Source organism: Hoplias malabaricus, chromosome 9 (assembly GCF_029633855.1).
Source record: "Hoplias malabaricus isolate fHopMal1 chromosome 9, fHopMal1.hap1, whole genome shotgun sequence".
In the NCBI taxonomy this organism is placed as follows: domain Eukaryota; kingdom Metazoa; phylum Chordata; class Actinopteri; order Characiformes; family Erythrinidae; genus Hoplias; species Hoplias malabaricus.
Genome location: NC_089808.1, coordinates 19,690,221 through 19,705,966, shown reverse-complemented (window position 1 = coordinate 19,705,966; position 15,746 = coordinate 19,690,221). Strand labels below are relative to the sequence as shown.

The window sequence follows — 15,746 nt, the reverse complement described above, 5'->3', positions numbered from 1 at the left end:
TCCCAAAGTTATTGGATGGTGCTCCATCACTCCAAAGAACACATTTCCACTGTTCCACACATTGGCTTTTGTGAAGCATTAGCTGACCCTTTATCACTAAACTGGGTTGGGGATATTTGTATATGCAACTGCAACTGAACTTGTGTCTATGAGTACATTTTAAAGCAGCTGAATACTTGGATTAGAAGGTGTTTCCACAATCTATTAGACAGTGTTGGACAGATGTCATCCATGATATCACAATAAATAATACTCATATACTCGTTATATGAAAAGGTTTTGGTTCTTTATTTATTTATTTTTGAAGAAGAAGAAATTTTAATAAATGGCAGCACATAAACAACTGGACTAAGACATAGGTTACTTGTATATATTAAGAAATGCACTTACCATCCAGTTTATTAGAAATTCCTTCTTTGAACATTTAGTTAATATTAGTGTACATAAATTACGCAATAGTATTGTAGTATTTGTACAGCTGTAGAGTGGGTTTGCCACAAAATCACCGTTCAGATTCTCACCACAGGACCACTGCTGTCTAGATATTGTCTAGGTGGTGGACCACTTTCAGTACAGCAGTGACGCTGACATGGCAGTGTATTAAATTAAAAAAAAAAAGATTATTTCATAAAAATGTACTTTGCACTTATCTTAAACCATATACAAGCATGAGAATCTTTTAAAGGCTCTGTAACATTTAAAGGCCAGAGAATGCATAGCAGAAACTATGCTTTAAAGCAAAACTAGGTAAGATTTTAACTTCTGGGGCTCCCCCTAGTGTTTTTACATTTTTACAGCACTGTACTTAAATTATTAAAAGGGGGCGGCGGACGGTTCCTACCCTCCTCTAAAAGTTACATAATGCAGCTTTTCAAGTGCTGAGCCTGGTGTAGGAAAGACAGAGGGAATTCTCTATGTATGACAGGTCAGTGGAGCATCACAGTGATTTTGACTGTTTACTTTTAGCATAAAAATATCACACAATGATGCTTTAACAGAAAGGAAACACTAGCAAAGTAAGTTGGGTGTTTCTAATAAAGTGGTCGGTGAGTGCATATCATTTCAGCAAAAACATTTAGATAGTGAACATCAACTCAGATCCAGAACAGTCACAGAAGGTTGCCAAAGTAACATCACAGAAAGTGTGACATTTTGACCTGGTTTTGAATTTGTTATAGTTTCAGTTTGGGAAAGGACACTGACAACAAATACGGTAGTTACTGCAGCAACAACTCTGAACTGATCACCAAGACTTTTCACTGACTGACATTTAAAGTGATCTAAACACTATGTATGGTTGACAAATCACTGACCGCTAATCCATTGTTGACACATTACAGATTACATTATTTGTTATAGTACAGTCTTGAAAGGAAAAACATTAATAAAGCCTGAAGTTAAATGAGTATTTACAGTATATTGTGACCTAAAGCCACACATTGTTAAAGCCATGCCATTCACAAGAGTGTTTACATGGTGTCAATATGTTTATGACTGAAGTAGCTCCTGTGAGCTACAGTAATAGGGTATTGTAGCATATCCCCTTCCACTCACATTTTAATGTTATAAGAAAAAAAAAAAGGCTAGATCATTGTGGTTATAAAGAGAATTTAAATTAATCTTGAGGCCCCCAGGATATTGCTGTGTACTTTCTCATCTGCGAACTGTGCTTGGCCATGTATCCTAATCACTGCAAAGTGTGGAAAGAGATATCAATAGTGCTGGAATAATTTCAGGAATTTTGCACTGCTGTTTCTTTGTACTACTGACAAACGATCAAGAGTAGAAACAGCTGACATACACTGAATGATCACTGGATTAGGAACACCTTCCTTGTATATACACTCACTGTAGTGTACTCATTTTATTAGCTCCACTGACCATACAGGAGCACCCTGTAGTTCTACCATTGCAAAATGTAGTCCACCTGTTTCTCTGCATAATTTCTTGGCCCATTTCACCCTACTCTTCAGTGGTCTGAACACCAACAGGACCGCCACAGAGCAGGTGTGATGTGGTGGTGGATCATTTTCAGTGTTTGCAATGACACACCACTAATGTGGTGGTGGTGTGTTAGTGTGTGTGCTGGTGCGAGTGGATCAGACACAGCAGTGTTGCTGGAGTTTTAAACCCCTCAGTGTCTGGACTGAGAACAGTCCACCGACCAAAAACATCCAGCCGACAGCGTCCTGTGTCACTGATGAAGGACTAGAGGACGACCGACACACTGCGCAGCGACAGATGAGCTACTGTCTCTGACTTTGGTGGACCAATGAGGGAGGAGTGTCTCACAGAGTGGACAATGAGTGGACGCAGGGTTTAAAAACTCCAGCAGCACTGCTGTGTCTGATCCACTCGCACCAGCACAACACACACTAACACACCACCACCACATCAGTGTCACTGCAGTGCTGAGAATTATCCACCACATCACACCTGGTCTGTGGGCGTCCTGAGCGCTGAAGGGCAGGGTATGGTCAGTGGTGCTGACAAAGAGTGAAGATACAAAGTAGGTGTTCCTAATCCAGTGATTGTTTTTTTGTTTGTTTGTTTATTTTTTTGCTCCAAACTGACAATATATTTAATTTTTATTTGTTTTGCAATTTTATGGCATAAAAGTGCTATATTTAAATACACTTTTATCAAAATATTACAACATATTTACACATGACTTTTGCTTAATAACTTTTGATAAAGAACTTTATTTGTGCAAATAAAGTTGTTTATACTGCAATTTGGCTTAATAACTCTCTCTGAGTGGGTAGGACTGCCCTAGTTGTGCCTCCATCACTCAGCTTTATCCTGGCAAATGCATCTGTGTGTTAGTTGTTATAAAGGAATTGGTAATGTGACCAGTTAATCCTATATAAGATAACAGATATGATAGTACCATTATTTCAAAGCCTAAATCAATTCAAGATGCCAAATTTACATTCATTGTGTAAAGTCTCAGACACAGTTAGTACTAAACTACCTAAAAGAAAAACAAAATTTCCTAATTTCATTAATTAACAAAAAAATCCAGTAAACAAGAAAGAGATAAGTTGATACATATGCATATATATAAATGCTATTTACGTTACTTCAATTCATGTTTCAGTTTCTTCAGTCAACCATTTTCACACTGTCCTTTAGCCTTCATCCTGATCTAACGCCTCTGACCTTTTCCCTTTATGACTCATAGTACGATCTGGAGAGTTCCCTTTTGGATTCACATGGCTGACACTGTGGTGGGCTTGATACTGGTTCAAGAAACTGACAGAAGCTCTAGTGGCTGGAGGTGGAGAAGCAGTGATGGCCAGATTTTGTGAAGTCGAAGCATGATGTCTTTCAGAGACCCTGGATCTTGCAGGGACATGAGGGGTAATCCCATGATGCTTCATATGGCCCTGTAAGTACATAAAAACAGGACTGTTGACACATATTAACACAATACATTAACTCACTGAATATATATGGCATTCTATTATCAGGTTTCATTTTATCACTGACCTCAATTTATCAGGTCTATAGTGCTGAGAATAACGGCACCAAATATATAATTTACAAGTAAAGGGGAGAGGCTAGCAAATTATACAGAAGAGCAGATGGACTACAATTTGTAATAGGTTGTTTATAGATGACATCACATCACTGCATGAACTGCAGATGGAGGACAGAAAGTGATTTTAAATATACCGGTAACTCCATCACATGCTCTCATAAAGCATGTCCTTTGTGTTTCAAAATCTTTTGAACTTAGAATTAGAATGACTTTAGTGGCTACTGTGCTTGCACAGTGTTCTCCCAATCCGTGCAGCAAAACACACATTTCCACACACTAGTGAACACTAGGGGGCAGTGAGCACCCATGCCTGGAGCGGTGGGCAGCCCTGTTCTACCTTAAATGCTGCAGCAGGCACCAGTATATACCTGCCAAACCACTTAATGTAGAAAAGGAAAAATTTACTTTATTGTGAGGTCTATGAGGGGCGAGAATTGTATTTTGTTTAGTTCTATAGGCACACAGGGTGTCCACTGGCTATGGACTTAAAAACTTAATTTTACATTAAGTAAACCAAAGTAACATCAAGTGGCATCAAGGTTTTGAATGTTGTTGCTTGATTAATCCAAACGACAAAAAAAAAGAACCACGTGACAGTCAACATGGAACTTCTTGGTACAAAAGTTGACCCAAGTGCTAAAAACATGGTGATGTCTCAATACCTTTGTGAGCATTCATTAGTGTTCTTGTGTAAAAGGACATCTGAAGAACACTTCTTACACTGCCTCTAGAGCAGCTAATTTTACAGTTCAGTTAAAAATTGCTCTCCATAACAAACATCAACTCCTACATGTTTTAATTTACTGTTTGTACATTTCTCATGTAATATATAAACTAGCACAGTATATGCTCCACTCTTCTGTTTTTTCGCCTCCTGCCCTCTATCTGGATTTTGTGTGTTGTCAGAAACATGACTGAAAACAACCTTTTAGGGAACTACTAATTTGGTCTATATTGTATGGGTGCCTGACAAAATGCACAATGGTACTAATTATATAAATGTAAAACTGAAACTAGCTCAGCTTATCACTCAAATACAGACCTTTACATTAATCAGTGGAAATAAGCATTTATGTAAGGCATTTCTATTTAGTCCCTCACCTTCAGGCCACTGCGACTGGCGTATTCTTTGCCACATTCCGAGCAACAGTAGATTTTTTTGTCTGGACGAGTCAGAGAGAAAGAAGAAGCCAAAGATGTAGATACCATTGGTTGTGCTTGCTCTTTTTCAGCAACTGCAGCCTCTTTAACACCAACAACATCACTCTGTATTGTGGAATTATTCTGGCCATCTTCCTTTGCCTCAACTTGTTCCATTTGGGATGAGTCCAGTGCACTGTTTTCCAGTCCCTCACTTGCCTTTTCCACTGTGTATGACAATGCTGTTGCATTACTGTCCATCTCAGATGCTGGGACAATCCTTGTTGTGTCTTGCAAGATATCACCTCCTTTATTTGACTCTGGTGTAAGTGATTTGGGTTTACAGATAATATTCATGTCAGACTCTGACAGGGATCCGGTGTGAGAAGGATAATCTTCAGAGTTAAGCGTCAGCAAAGACGGTGGTGTGGTTAACGGTTGAGAAAATGCTGAAGAGTTGTGGGCTGGCATACTCAGCAAATTTTCCAGGCTTGAGCTTAATTCGCAGGAATTGAGGTCCACTTGAGTTCCATGAACTGTATGGTCAGGTTGGTTGCTTTTTGCTTCACAAAGTGAGATGGGAGCTGAATTGTCTTCGATAGTGACAGATTTAATGGGATGGTCAACCATGTCTTCGTCATTTACAGGAGATCCTATTTTGCCTGAAGCTGGGGGTGGTTGTGTAGATTTAGGGGAGGTGATAGATGCTGCTAGAGGAGACACATTAGCACTCTCTGATGACGGAGGAATGTGATGTAGAGATTGGTCCATGCTTAGGTCAGATAGGGGAATCATTTCTGAACTGAATTTGTTTTTGGTACTTCTTGAGGAAGAGGTACTAAGAACAAGGGGATCTGGGGCAATCACAGATGAACTGCTCTCTTGGGAATTATCCATGTTAGATGATATAGTTGAAGCAGTACTGAGGTTGTCTTGCACCTGAGACTTAGATAGCTCACATGAGGCCTGATCTCCAACACCATCTGCTGGTAGCTGTCCTCCTAAGTGCATTCGAATGTGATGCTGCAGCACCACAGCATTGGTGAACTTTCTTTGACAAAGTGGGCAGGAATTCTGGGTGCGATTGTTTGGTGGACGCGCTCGGTGGGTAGCAAGGTGTGCCCTTAAGCTGCCCTTGGTGGAAAAGGATCGGCCACACAACTTACAGGAGAAGGGACGTTCACCCAGGTGAGTGGCTTGATGGAGGCGTAGTGCTCTGGGACAACTAAGCACCCGGAGACATACACTGCACTGGTTTGGAGTGAGTGATCCAGAAGATGTCATGAAGTGTAGGTTAGGTATCACTGACCCCACAAAATCATTTTCTCCTTTGGCATCTATTCCAAGGGCTGCCATCATTTCCCTGCTGAATGAGGAAGGTGGAGTATTGGTTGTGGAGAATGGTGGGGAGGTTACCACGTAAGTAGTAGATGTACTTGCAGTTTTCAGGGCTCCTCCTGTGCTGTAACTGCTAGAAGGATTTCCACTAGAGCCAGGAAGCCAGTGACTATACGTTTGAGGCTCTTTCTCCAATTTTTCCACAAGTTTCTGCAATTTAGATGTGTCTGAAGTTGGAGTGGAAGCAGAAACCGAAGATGCTGAATCTTTAGGGTAAGGTGCAGAGGAGAAGGTCATTTGCTGCTGACTGGATGATGGGTTGGATGCTGTTGAAGTTGGAGATCTAAGAAGTCCAAAAGCTGTATGGTGGTGGGAGGAGGCAGCTGGGAAAAGGATTTTAGGTAAGTGGCTTAGTTGAGAATAGGTAGATTGGGGGAGCAAGTCAGGTACAGGAGGAGTATTTTCATCAAAGCGCTGTTGCTTTGCTCCTTTAAACAGTCCAGTGAGTGCAGATGTTGATGAGGAGGAAGAAGAAGCCACATTTGAAGAAGAGGTGGAAATTGAGGTACCAGCTGCAGCTGCAGCAGCTGCAGCAACACAGTTGAGCTGCAAGAGGGAGCGAGCAGTGGTCAACAGTGCCAAATCTATACTAGGTGGCAGGGGCAGAGAGGAGGGTGGGGAGCGTTGCAAGGCTGTGGACATTCCACCACTTGTACCAGAAACTTCCAAACTTACACTACTCAGGTCATCTTCTGCTCTGCGTTTCTGTTGCCTGTCCAGAGTACTGGTGTTAGCAGAACTAACCAACTGAGATTGCGCTGATCCTCCAATTGTTCCCCCTGCTCCAGGCACAAAGAGTGCAGGAGACAAAAGGGAGAACGACAGCTCTGGGTTTTGTTCACGATGTCTGAGAAAGTGAACCTTGAGGTTTCCTCTTGTAGTGAACCGGCTAAGACAAACAGGGCACTGGTAAGGCCTTTCACCCGTGTGAGAGCGCAGATGTATCTGCAGGGAAGAGTCACTACTAAAGTGTTTTCCACAAAACCGGCAAGTGTGCTGCAAACGTCCTGAGGATGCTACACTACTTCCTTGAGCTGAGTTCTGTTGCTCTTCTGAGTCAGCAGTAGCAGGGGGTGCACCAGATGTTATGGCATTCGAGGACTTCTCATATAAGTACTGGGTAGGTAAGCCAAAGGAGAGGCTACTTATAAGCGGATAGCTTATAGCACCTGGTGTTGAGGATGACACAACAGAGCGAGAGCTTGTAACACTAGTGTGCTTCTCTGGGGACAGGGACTGGGCAGGTTTAGAAGGTTTATTTGAAGACTGAGAAGGAAGCAGTGTTGAGATGCATGCCAAGAGAGGGGTAATAGAGGTGGGGGGTGGGGTTTTATTAAGTCGAGGAAGTTTTGACGTGCGGTCTGAACCTTCCAAACAGAATGGCAGTGGTGACAAAATGAGGGGAGCTGTATCATCACAAGATGTTTCTCCAAGTCTTAACACCTGCCGGCAGATCTCTTCAGTCATCTGCATCTGGTGGATCTGCCTTTGCTGCAAAATACGAAGCTCCTCCAGGATTACAGCAATATTGACAGGGGCACTGACCATTGCTGCCGGAATAGTACTTGGGCACAAGGATGTTGCCAGTGGGCTAGCAGGGGCCTCAGGCACTGAGCTAAGGCTACTAATGTGTTGTGGAGCACAGAAGGAAGCAGCAGACCGGGAGGAGGATGAAGACAAAGTGGTAGGTGTGGCAGGCACAGCTAATTTTGGAGAAGCCATGCCAGATTGAGGCGTACTGTACTACTAATGTGAAGAATACTTGAAAGGGAGTGTTGGGAATGGATCCTGTGGGTGATGTCAAAGAGTAATGGGCTGGCAGGTAAGGTTGCAGTGGGCATGTAAAGGCTGAGAAGGCCTTTAGTTGGGCTTGGAGGGAAGGGATATTGAAAACTTTGGGAAACTTTTTGAAGAAGAGGTAGAAGAACAAAAAGTCTTTGCAAGTGTAGATGTGGAAGGACCTCACTGCCAGCTTCTATGAAATCAAAAAGAGACCTTTTACACAATGTGTAGCATCACTTAAACACAATTTTTAAGCTGTCATGGTATCAAGGATATAATTACTTCAAAGATGCATAGTAAGCATTCAGTGAAAATACAGATTATTAATATCTAACATGCATTAATGCATCATGAAATATATTATTTTTCTTGAATTTTTCTTTGGGGTCTACACACACTGAAAATTTTGTCACAGCATGTAAGGTGTGGTCACTCTGCATTATTCTGTAGTAAGGTTTGGGTCATATTGTATCGTTCATTATAAAATTGATTATATATATATTTAAAATTAAATCTATATTGTGCTAATCGGACTTTTATGTAATGTAATTCAGTTAACATGGCATATATTCATTACGAGTCGTTTAGGCACAGCAACAACAAGGCAACAAATTGTTTCTGCAGTGGAAAGAGTTCCAAAAATAGGAGCTACTTTATTCATGTGGAGGTAATTTATATATGAATAAATCAAATAAAATATGAGATGTACAACAGACCACAGTGCCATGTCAGATATGAAACAAGCCTGTATCAACAAAAGGCGGAAACAAATTTGTTCCGTCACCTCAGTTGAGTATGAGAAAAGTCAAAAACATTGCAAGGAGAGATGAAAAGCCAACTACACTGACTCAGTACAGCATCCATTTTGTATTTTTGCTGTTGTTGTTGTCTACTGTTAAGTTGTAAATTTTGTTTTGTTTTTTTAATGGTACAATTATTTATATTTATTCTGTTTTTATGCACGCACTTTAAATTTTTGGTAGAATTATTTGTTACGTTATTTTTTTTATACAAAACTTTGACAAGTTACTGTTTACAAAACAAAACAAAACAAATGTTTACAGTTTTTTTTTTTTAAACATATATTTACAATATTAACCTATGTTAACCCAGAAATACTTTGAAATATTGTGATATTGTATTGGGGCCATAATCGCCCATCCCCATTCTGTGCACTTTGGATAAATTAGATTGGACTGAAGTGCGACAATCCGAAATTATATGCAAAATTTTTCCAAAGCTATTTTTTCTACTGAGCTGTTTTGCAGAGCCTAAAAAATTTCCATTACTATTCAAATGTACTTAGCCTGTTAAAGTAAATGTTTTTTTATAGTTACTAATTTTGACAGCCCTACAAACTATGCAAGTCTATCTACAATGTTAATTAGCATGTTTAGCCTATCTATGATTGGCACAATGTTTTGCCAACAGAGCGTTTTAAAGATATGCAAATAGCAAGATTAATGTTACTAATGAATTTCATCAGTTCAACAGTAATCTGGTTATTTATATTTAAAGGGTCTTTATATTTTGAAGTACATGTCAGACTGGAGGGTGTTGTAAATTTGGTCTTTGAGCCATTTCAACTTTTGTCTCTACAACCTTTCTCTCAATTACAGGAGGCAACTGCTTCAGTTGTATTTAAAAGGTACATAAAAACCTGCTATGTATTTATTACATAATACTAGCAGTCATTCTGTCCTTGCAGATAGTGACAACAATTGTTTGGCATTAACCTGTTGACCATATATGTATATAATTTGTATTTCAAAATTGACAAACAGTGAATTCCAGAATAGAAACAAAATTGGTTGATTATAACCCTTTTTCAAGTAAAATTGTTCAGAGTTCCATACAAAACCACATCAATTTTTAAATATTTTTCCCACATTAATTAACCTCTAAATGTGATTTTATTTCTGCCTGTAGCAGAACCATTCTGTATTTCGGTATTCACCATGACGTCTATTCATAAGAACAAAAGTGGGCAAAACATCCACTGTTTATTTAAAGGTGGCAAGGGAAGGGACTGACCTAATATGAAGAAAGTGCTATAACTGCACTCATTGTTTAAAAACTCATTGTTTTGAGGGGGCTTTGTGGTTCTTTAGTGAGGTAAAAACAGCAATCCACCTGTGGGTTAATTTTTCAAAGGAACCGGACTCAGTGCTAGGAATAAATTAGTGTGTTTGCTCTTCTTCCTTTGCTGTAGACAAACGTCACGTCTTCATGCTCTTTACTGAGGAATGTGGTGCCAATGCTAATAAGCTCAAATCTTTTAGGCAGTCAGAGCGTGTTTATGCCCAAAGAATAACAACTAGGTTAGAAGGGTGTATGTACGTTGAAAAGTATAATAGTCTGTAAAAGTACATTCAACATGTTATTGAACTTGTGCATATGTATGGCTATTTGTTTTAGAATGGGAAGACAGGGGGATTTTGTGGCAAGGTTCATTGTCCCTGGTCATATGTTGCTGTGGCAACAGGGCTGGCTCTTAAGTGTTCAGGGAGCATTGTGAGTTGGAGGATGGGATGGGATTTCAGATCTGAAGGAGTGAGAGGATCAAGGGGGGAGGCGGCGTGAGAATGTAACCACAGTGCTGGATACCAAAATGCTTTAGTGAATAGTCTAAATGACAGAGCACTCTTTACTGAAAGTGTGTATAATGTTTTAATGTAACTGTCTTAGCAGATAAAGAAACTATATATTTAATAAATGTGAAAGAACCTCTATCAGTATAGGTTTCTAATTTTTATCCAGGCAATCGACTTGTGTAGCTCGTACTTTGCTGAAAACACCTCATCCAGTTCATGAAGAGACCGATATTAAGTTGATGAGTTGCATCAGGTATGATATGAGCCACATTAAATGTGAAATAAGTATATAAATTTAATGGCAATGTTGAAAAACAAAGAATATATATATTGACACGGTAGGTTGCAATGTAAAATTTGTAGCTGTGCCAGTAACTGTACACTTTAGATTAAAAAATGATGAAGGTGTTAACAAAACAGAGCACAGGGAAGGAACAAAGCATGGCAATACTTGAGAAAAGAAGCAAATAATATGTCTATATGATATTTTAACTCTTAGGGCAGTAGTCGCCCACAAGTTCACAGAGAGTATGATATTTTCATTACATTAATGTCTCACTGTCAGGATTCTGCCAGTTGCGTTGATTGGTATTGTGACCCACTCTACACGTCATGCCAAATAGCACACCTGTGATTGGGTAAGTGGCAAAATGTGCCAGACTCTCTACAAGAAACACACGCCTCCTCATTTGGGTTAACCCGTCCCCTTCTTGCAGAGCTCAGCCATGTCAGGAGTGCAAGAGTGATTTTTACAGGCTGCAAACAACCTTAATCATTTTCATTTGTTAAACTGCATCGGTTTTTGTCTGCATTTAACTTTTACCATTTGAGTTGGGGAGGCAGGATTAATAAAATCTGGCAACATTACTGCAGTTAAATCTAATTGTTGAAATTAGACACTGGAGATGGAAAGTCAGTTTAGAGGGAAAATTACACTGGAAATTGGCTGCTTTGCCTTAGAGAACTTACGGGGTATGGTGTAGCTACCCATCTTAATGCCACCAGCCAGTAGAGGTGCTAGACCTGTGGTGACCTCACTTTTGACACACAATGTGCTATGTTTTCTACCATTACTGATATGCATAATTAAACACCCTAGGCCTAAATTAAGACAAGGTTCATTTACCTTACAATTACAGATTCTAAATCATTGTGATGTTTCCCTGACCTGTAATAGGGAAAACATTCCTCTGTCATTGCTGCTCTGGGCTCAGCACTGCAGAAACTGCACTATGTAGCTTTTAAAGTAGGCAGGAGACCGCCCCCTCCCCATTGATTTAAGTAGAGTGCTGTAAAAATGAATTTCACTAGGGGGAAGCACCAGGAACAAAAGACTCTGGCACTTTAAAAATATCTGTTTAAAGAACATTAAACTTTTAAATTTTAAACATTTGTGACTCTTTCTGTTTTCTTTTAAGTTACAATTTTAACTGGGAACAACTAATATGCAATTTTCATCTCAGTGGCAATGTATTTTATTATTTAAATTTATACAACACTATCTGATTATTATAATACTACAATTTTGGATTGAAGATGTTTTGGAAATATAAGGGAGCATTATTATAATAATGCTTATAATGCTTAATAATGCTTATATAATAATATAATAATAATATAAACGTGTGTGTGTGTGTATATATATATATATATATATATATAGAGAGAGAGAGAGAGAGAGAGAGAGAGACTTGCCTTCTGTACCTGGCCACGTGTAACGGAAAAATGAGCTTGGAAATTAGCTTCGTGATTTATAACACGCAGCTTAGGTGCCACCAACAAATAAAGCGTCAAAACGACAAATTAAACATGGACACACCTTCAGAATAAAATATATTTCCCACTGAAGAGGATAATACGGCCCAAACACACTATTTCATGATGCGTTCACTAACCTTTATATGTTTCATACGTTACAGAATGTTGTCAGAACATAATAAATAGTAATTTTAAGTTCCACCTTAAATGATGCATAGGTTACATTCTATCGCTAGGCGCCACAAAGGAGCCACTGTAGCATTTAAGGTGGATCTGAAAACTCGATTAAACAAGTTGGCGAATAAGAAGGCAATTCTTCAGCGTACTGTACAGGCGACCTGTTGCGTACCTGTTGCGCATAATATTCCGTTATTGGTTATGACTTATGATTCATATTTTCGTATGTCAGAACAAGACGAGATTAGCTTATTCATCCATCGAGTCGGTGTTTGTTTTGTGGTTTATTATGTAACTGCTGAACTACTTACCGTCTGGTAGTTATTATAGCGCTGAATATGAAATCATAAGACACACAAGTAGCCAGTCGGCGACATTTCAGCGGCGGCCACTCAGATGCGCAGACGAGTCCTTCCAGAGCCTCAGGGATATGAACGGTTTTCAGCGTCGTCGTTATTTGTACAGCGATATCTTAGGTTATGTTTCGCATGTGTTTACCCAACAACGATACATTATAAAGATGCATAGCGATATGACCGAAAAAGAAGAAGAAAAAAACGTCTCCCCCACCTCTTATCGACCAGCTCCCTTTGTACTTCGAGGGGTAAAATGGCCCTTTCCTCGGCGTCTGCTTTTGTTGATTATTCGACTGCAGCAGCGGCAGTGTGGGTCTGTCCTGTCCCTCTGTCCTCTCACATTACTTACAAAACTATTACAGCCTCTTAGATTTGACCATCCCTGTCCTGTATTGGCAGCTCAAAGTGTTTTGTCATACAAGAGCATCATACAAAAAGTTTAGCATCGGTATTTTTACTAAATTACTTTTATTCTTAAAAACGCTTAAAGATTTTGTCTAGCTAAAATGCATTAATCAGTAATGTGTTTTTCGTATGGGTTGATATCAGAAAGAATTCTATGATCATCAGTGTACTCTTGATGTTTTTGCAAAGATAATTTAAAGTTGATTTAAAGGTAAACCCAGTTCTCTCTGATTAATTGTGTTCAGAAGCTCCAGGTCTCATAATGTTATATATATATATATATATATATATATATATATATATATATATATATATATATATATATATATATATATCACAACTACTGTTTGTATGTGGCTGAAATTTTAACTTGTCTATAGGTTTTTATTCAATGTTTGAATTACCCCAGAAACTAATTTCTAATTTCTGTTTAGTTTTGTAGCACTAATAGCCATCTTCTGAGCTTGGAGACATTTCCACCTTCAGTGATCAGAAACAGCAAAAAATAATTCAATATTTCCCACCTATGGAGCAGGAATAGAGCAATATCCTCATCTCAGTTCATGCTTTTCAACGTTTGGAGTTCTGTCCATGGTCTAAAAAACTCCAAATGCCTCTGCTATAGGCAGAGAGTGAGAGAAAAATCCTAGCATTCCGGACTAAGACTAAACTAAGACTGATTGTTTTTTTTACTCATTTACAGACACTGGAGTTCATAAACACATTACACTTTGGCCCATCAGTCAGTCCCTTCCTGGATCGGGGCCTTGTTGTGGCGGAAGGGCTTGTGAGGTCTCAAGACCTCCAGGGCTATGTCGTTGGGAGCGGTTAGCTCCCAGTAGGGTCTCCCATGGTGAACAGGTCTGGAGTGAAGATCCAGAAAAACACGACTGAGAAGCACCCCTAAAATCTTGAAGGGAATATAAAGTGTACCCTGCCCGGGAGAGGGTTGTCAGGACCTACCCCTGTAGTCAGGCCTGAGGGTAGGGTCCTACGACGAGCTCCTGGTGTCCAGGCAGCTCACGTAACCCGGTCGGACTCAGCCCAAAAAGGCAGCATGGGAGGATCATGTGGGCTCACCACCCGCAAGATCAAGAGTAGGGGTGCGGTGCACTGCCCATCGGGCACAGAGCAGGGGCGAAGGTGCCCCTGGCGTCGTGGAACTTTGCAGTCACTGCACTGGACTAATGCAGTCACTGTACCGGACTGTCGTGGTGAAGAGAGACCTGAGCCATAAAGCATAGTCTACATTCCCACTCTCACCTATGGTCACAAGCTCTAGGTAAAGACCGAAAGAATGAGATCGGGGATACAAGCGGGCCGAAATGAGCTTTCTCCGACGGGTTGCTGGGCGTACTCTCCGTTATCAGGCGAGGAGCTTAGTGATTAGGGAGGAGCTTGGAGACGCTGCTCTTTTGTGTTGAGAGGAGTCAGTTGAGGTGGTTCAGGAATCTGGTAAGGATGCCTCCTGGACGCCTCCCACTGGAGGTTTACTAGGCGGGTCCAACTGGAAGAAGGTCCTGGGGTAGACCCAGGACACGCTGGAGGGATTATATCTCCCGGCTGACCTGGTAACGCCTGGGGATTCTCCAGGATGAGCTGGTGGAAGTTGTGGGGGATTGAGACATCTAGGCTTTTTTGCTCACCCTGTTGCCACTGTGACCCTGAAATAGATGAGCGGAAAAGATGATGATTGTGATGATATCACTCAGGGATTGGCAGCTATCAGTCAGACAGTAGTAGTCCACTGCCCACTGCAGTTGGTTAAATCCAAGTACATATTTCTGCAGGCCGGAGGCCCGCAAGTGGGCGGAAACCAGCAAGTGGGTGGAAACCAGCAAGTGGGAGGGGCGTACGCAGCAAGTGGGTAGAAACCAGAAAGTGGGGGATTTAGATGTTTTGTGGAAAGGCGAATGTAGGAAATGCAGCCTTTGTGTTTTGAAAAAAGGGCATAGTTTATCTCCAACAGAACTAGGTACCCTCTACTAGTTGTAGTTTAAAATATTACGTTTCAGTGAAAACGAAATACATAGCACTTCTGATATTTTAATAATATATTTTTGGTAATCTGATTATGGGGTGAACTGCAAACTTATGAAATCCATTAGGTCTCTCATGTCTACAATCATTATTTTGATTTGATTACAGAACTATAGGACTGTATTATTTGTTTTGTACTCAGCACAGTATTGGATTATAATCAGTATAAATGTGTAAACCCTTAAGTAAAACTTATGGCCCACTATTGAAATAAATATTTAAAGCAGCTCCTTTCCATTAATGGACATGGGAGAAATGGTGCTAATAATTTGCAAATAATCAGTCATGGTGGGTGTTTATGACAATAGAGTCAGTGCATGTAGCTACAAGTGAGATGAACTTAATAAGATGGAAACTCACTGTAATGTAGTTATGGTTTAATTAATTCCAAGATAGTGGTGCACCCTTTCAGGAAATTTAGCTCAATTAAGAATATAAACAGACATTCAGAGAAGTTCACTGTACTTCATCTAGTTCCTTTGTGTGATTTTAAATTATTCTTTATAGAAGCATGTCCTTGTTGTAGAGTATTATGTATTACTCTTTGTGTTC

The 15,746-nt window shown here is 40.1% G+C and overlaps 1 protein-coding gene across 2 annotated transcripts; it reads right to left on the bottom strand.

Annotated features, from left to right (window-relative positions):
* Positions 1-288: 288 nt before the first annotated feature.
* Positions 289-13,043, bottom strand: sall2 (spalt-like transcription factor 2). 2 transcript variants are annotated; one of them, XM_066681606.1, is made up of 3 exons: positions 12,705-13,043; positions 4,646-8,057; positions 289-3,389 (listed from the first exon to the last, which is right to left on the bottom strand). In XM_066681606.1, exons 2-3 carry the CDS (start codon positions 7,802-7,804, stop codon positions 3,132-3,134), a joined length of 3,417 nt encoding a protein of 1,138 aa, XP_066537703.1. In that variant the 5' UTR covers positions 7,805-8,057; positions 12,705-13,043; the 3' UTR covers positions 289-3,131. The 2 variants fall into 2 exon arrangements, with proteins under 2 accessions (XP_066537703.1, XP_066537704.1); XM_066681607.1 differs by having other exon boundaries at positions 12,964-13,041.
* Positions 13,044-15,746: the final 2,703 nt, after the last annotated feature.

Bases quoted from the DNA above. Each gene is read 5' to 3' on its own strand.
- sall2 (XM_066681606.1), bottom strand. From the start codon at position 7,804: ATGGCTTCTCCAAAATTAGCTGTGCCTGCCACACCTACCACTTTGTCT. The intron at 3,390-4,645 runs GTGAGGGACTAA...ATGTACTTACAG, and splicing joins CCAGTCGCAGTGGCCTGAAG to GGCCATATGAAGCATCATGG.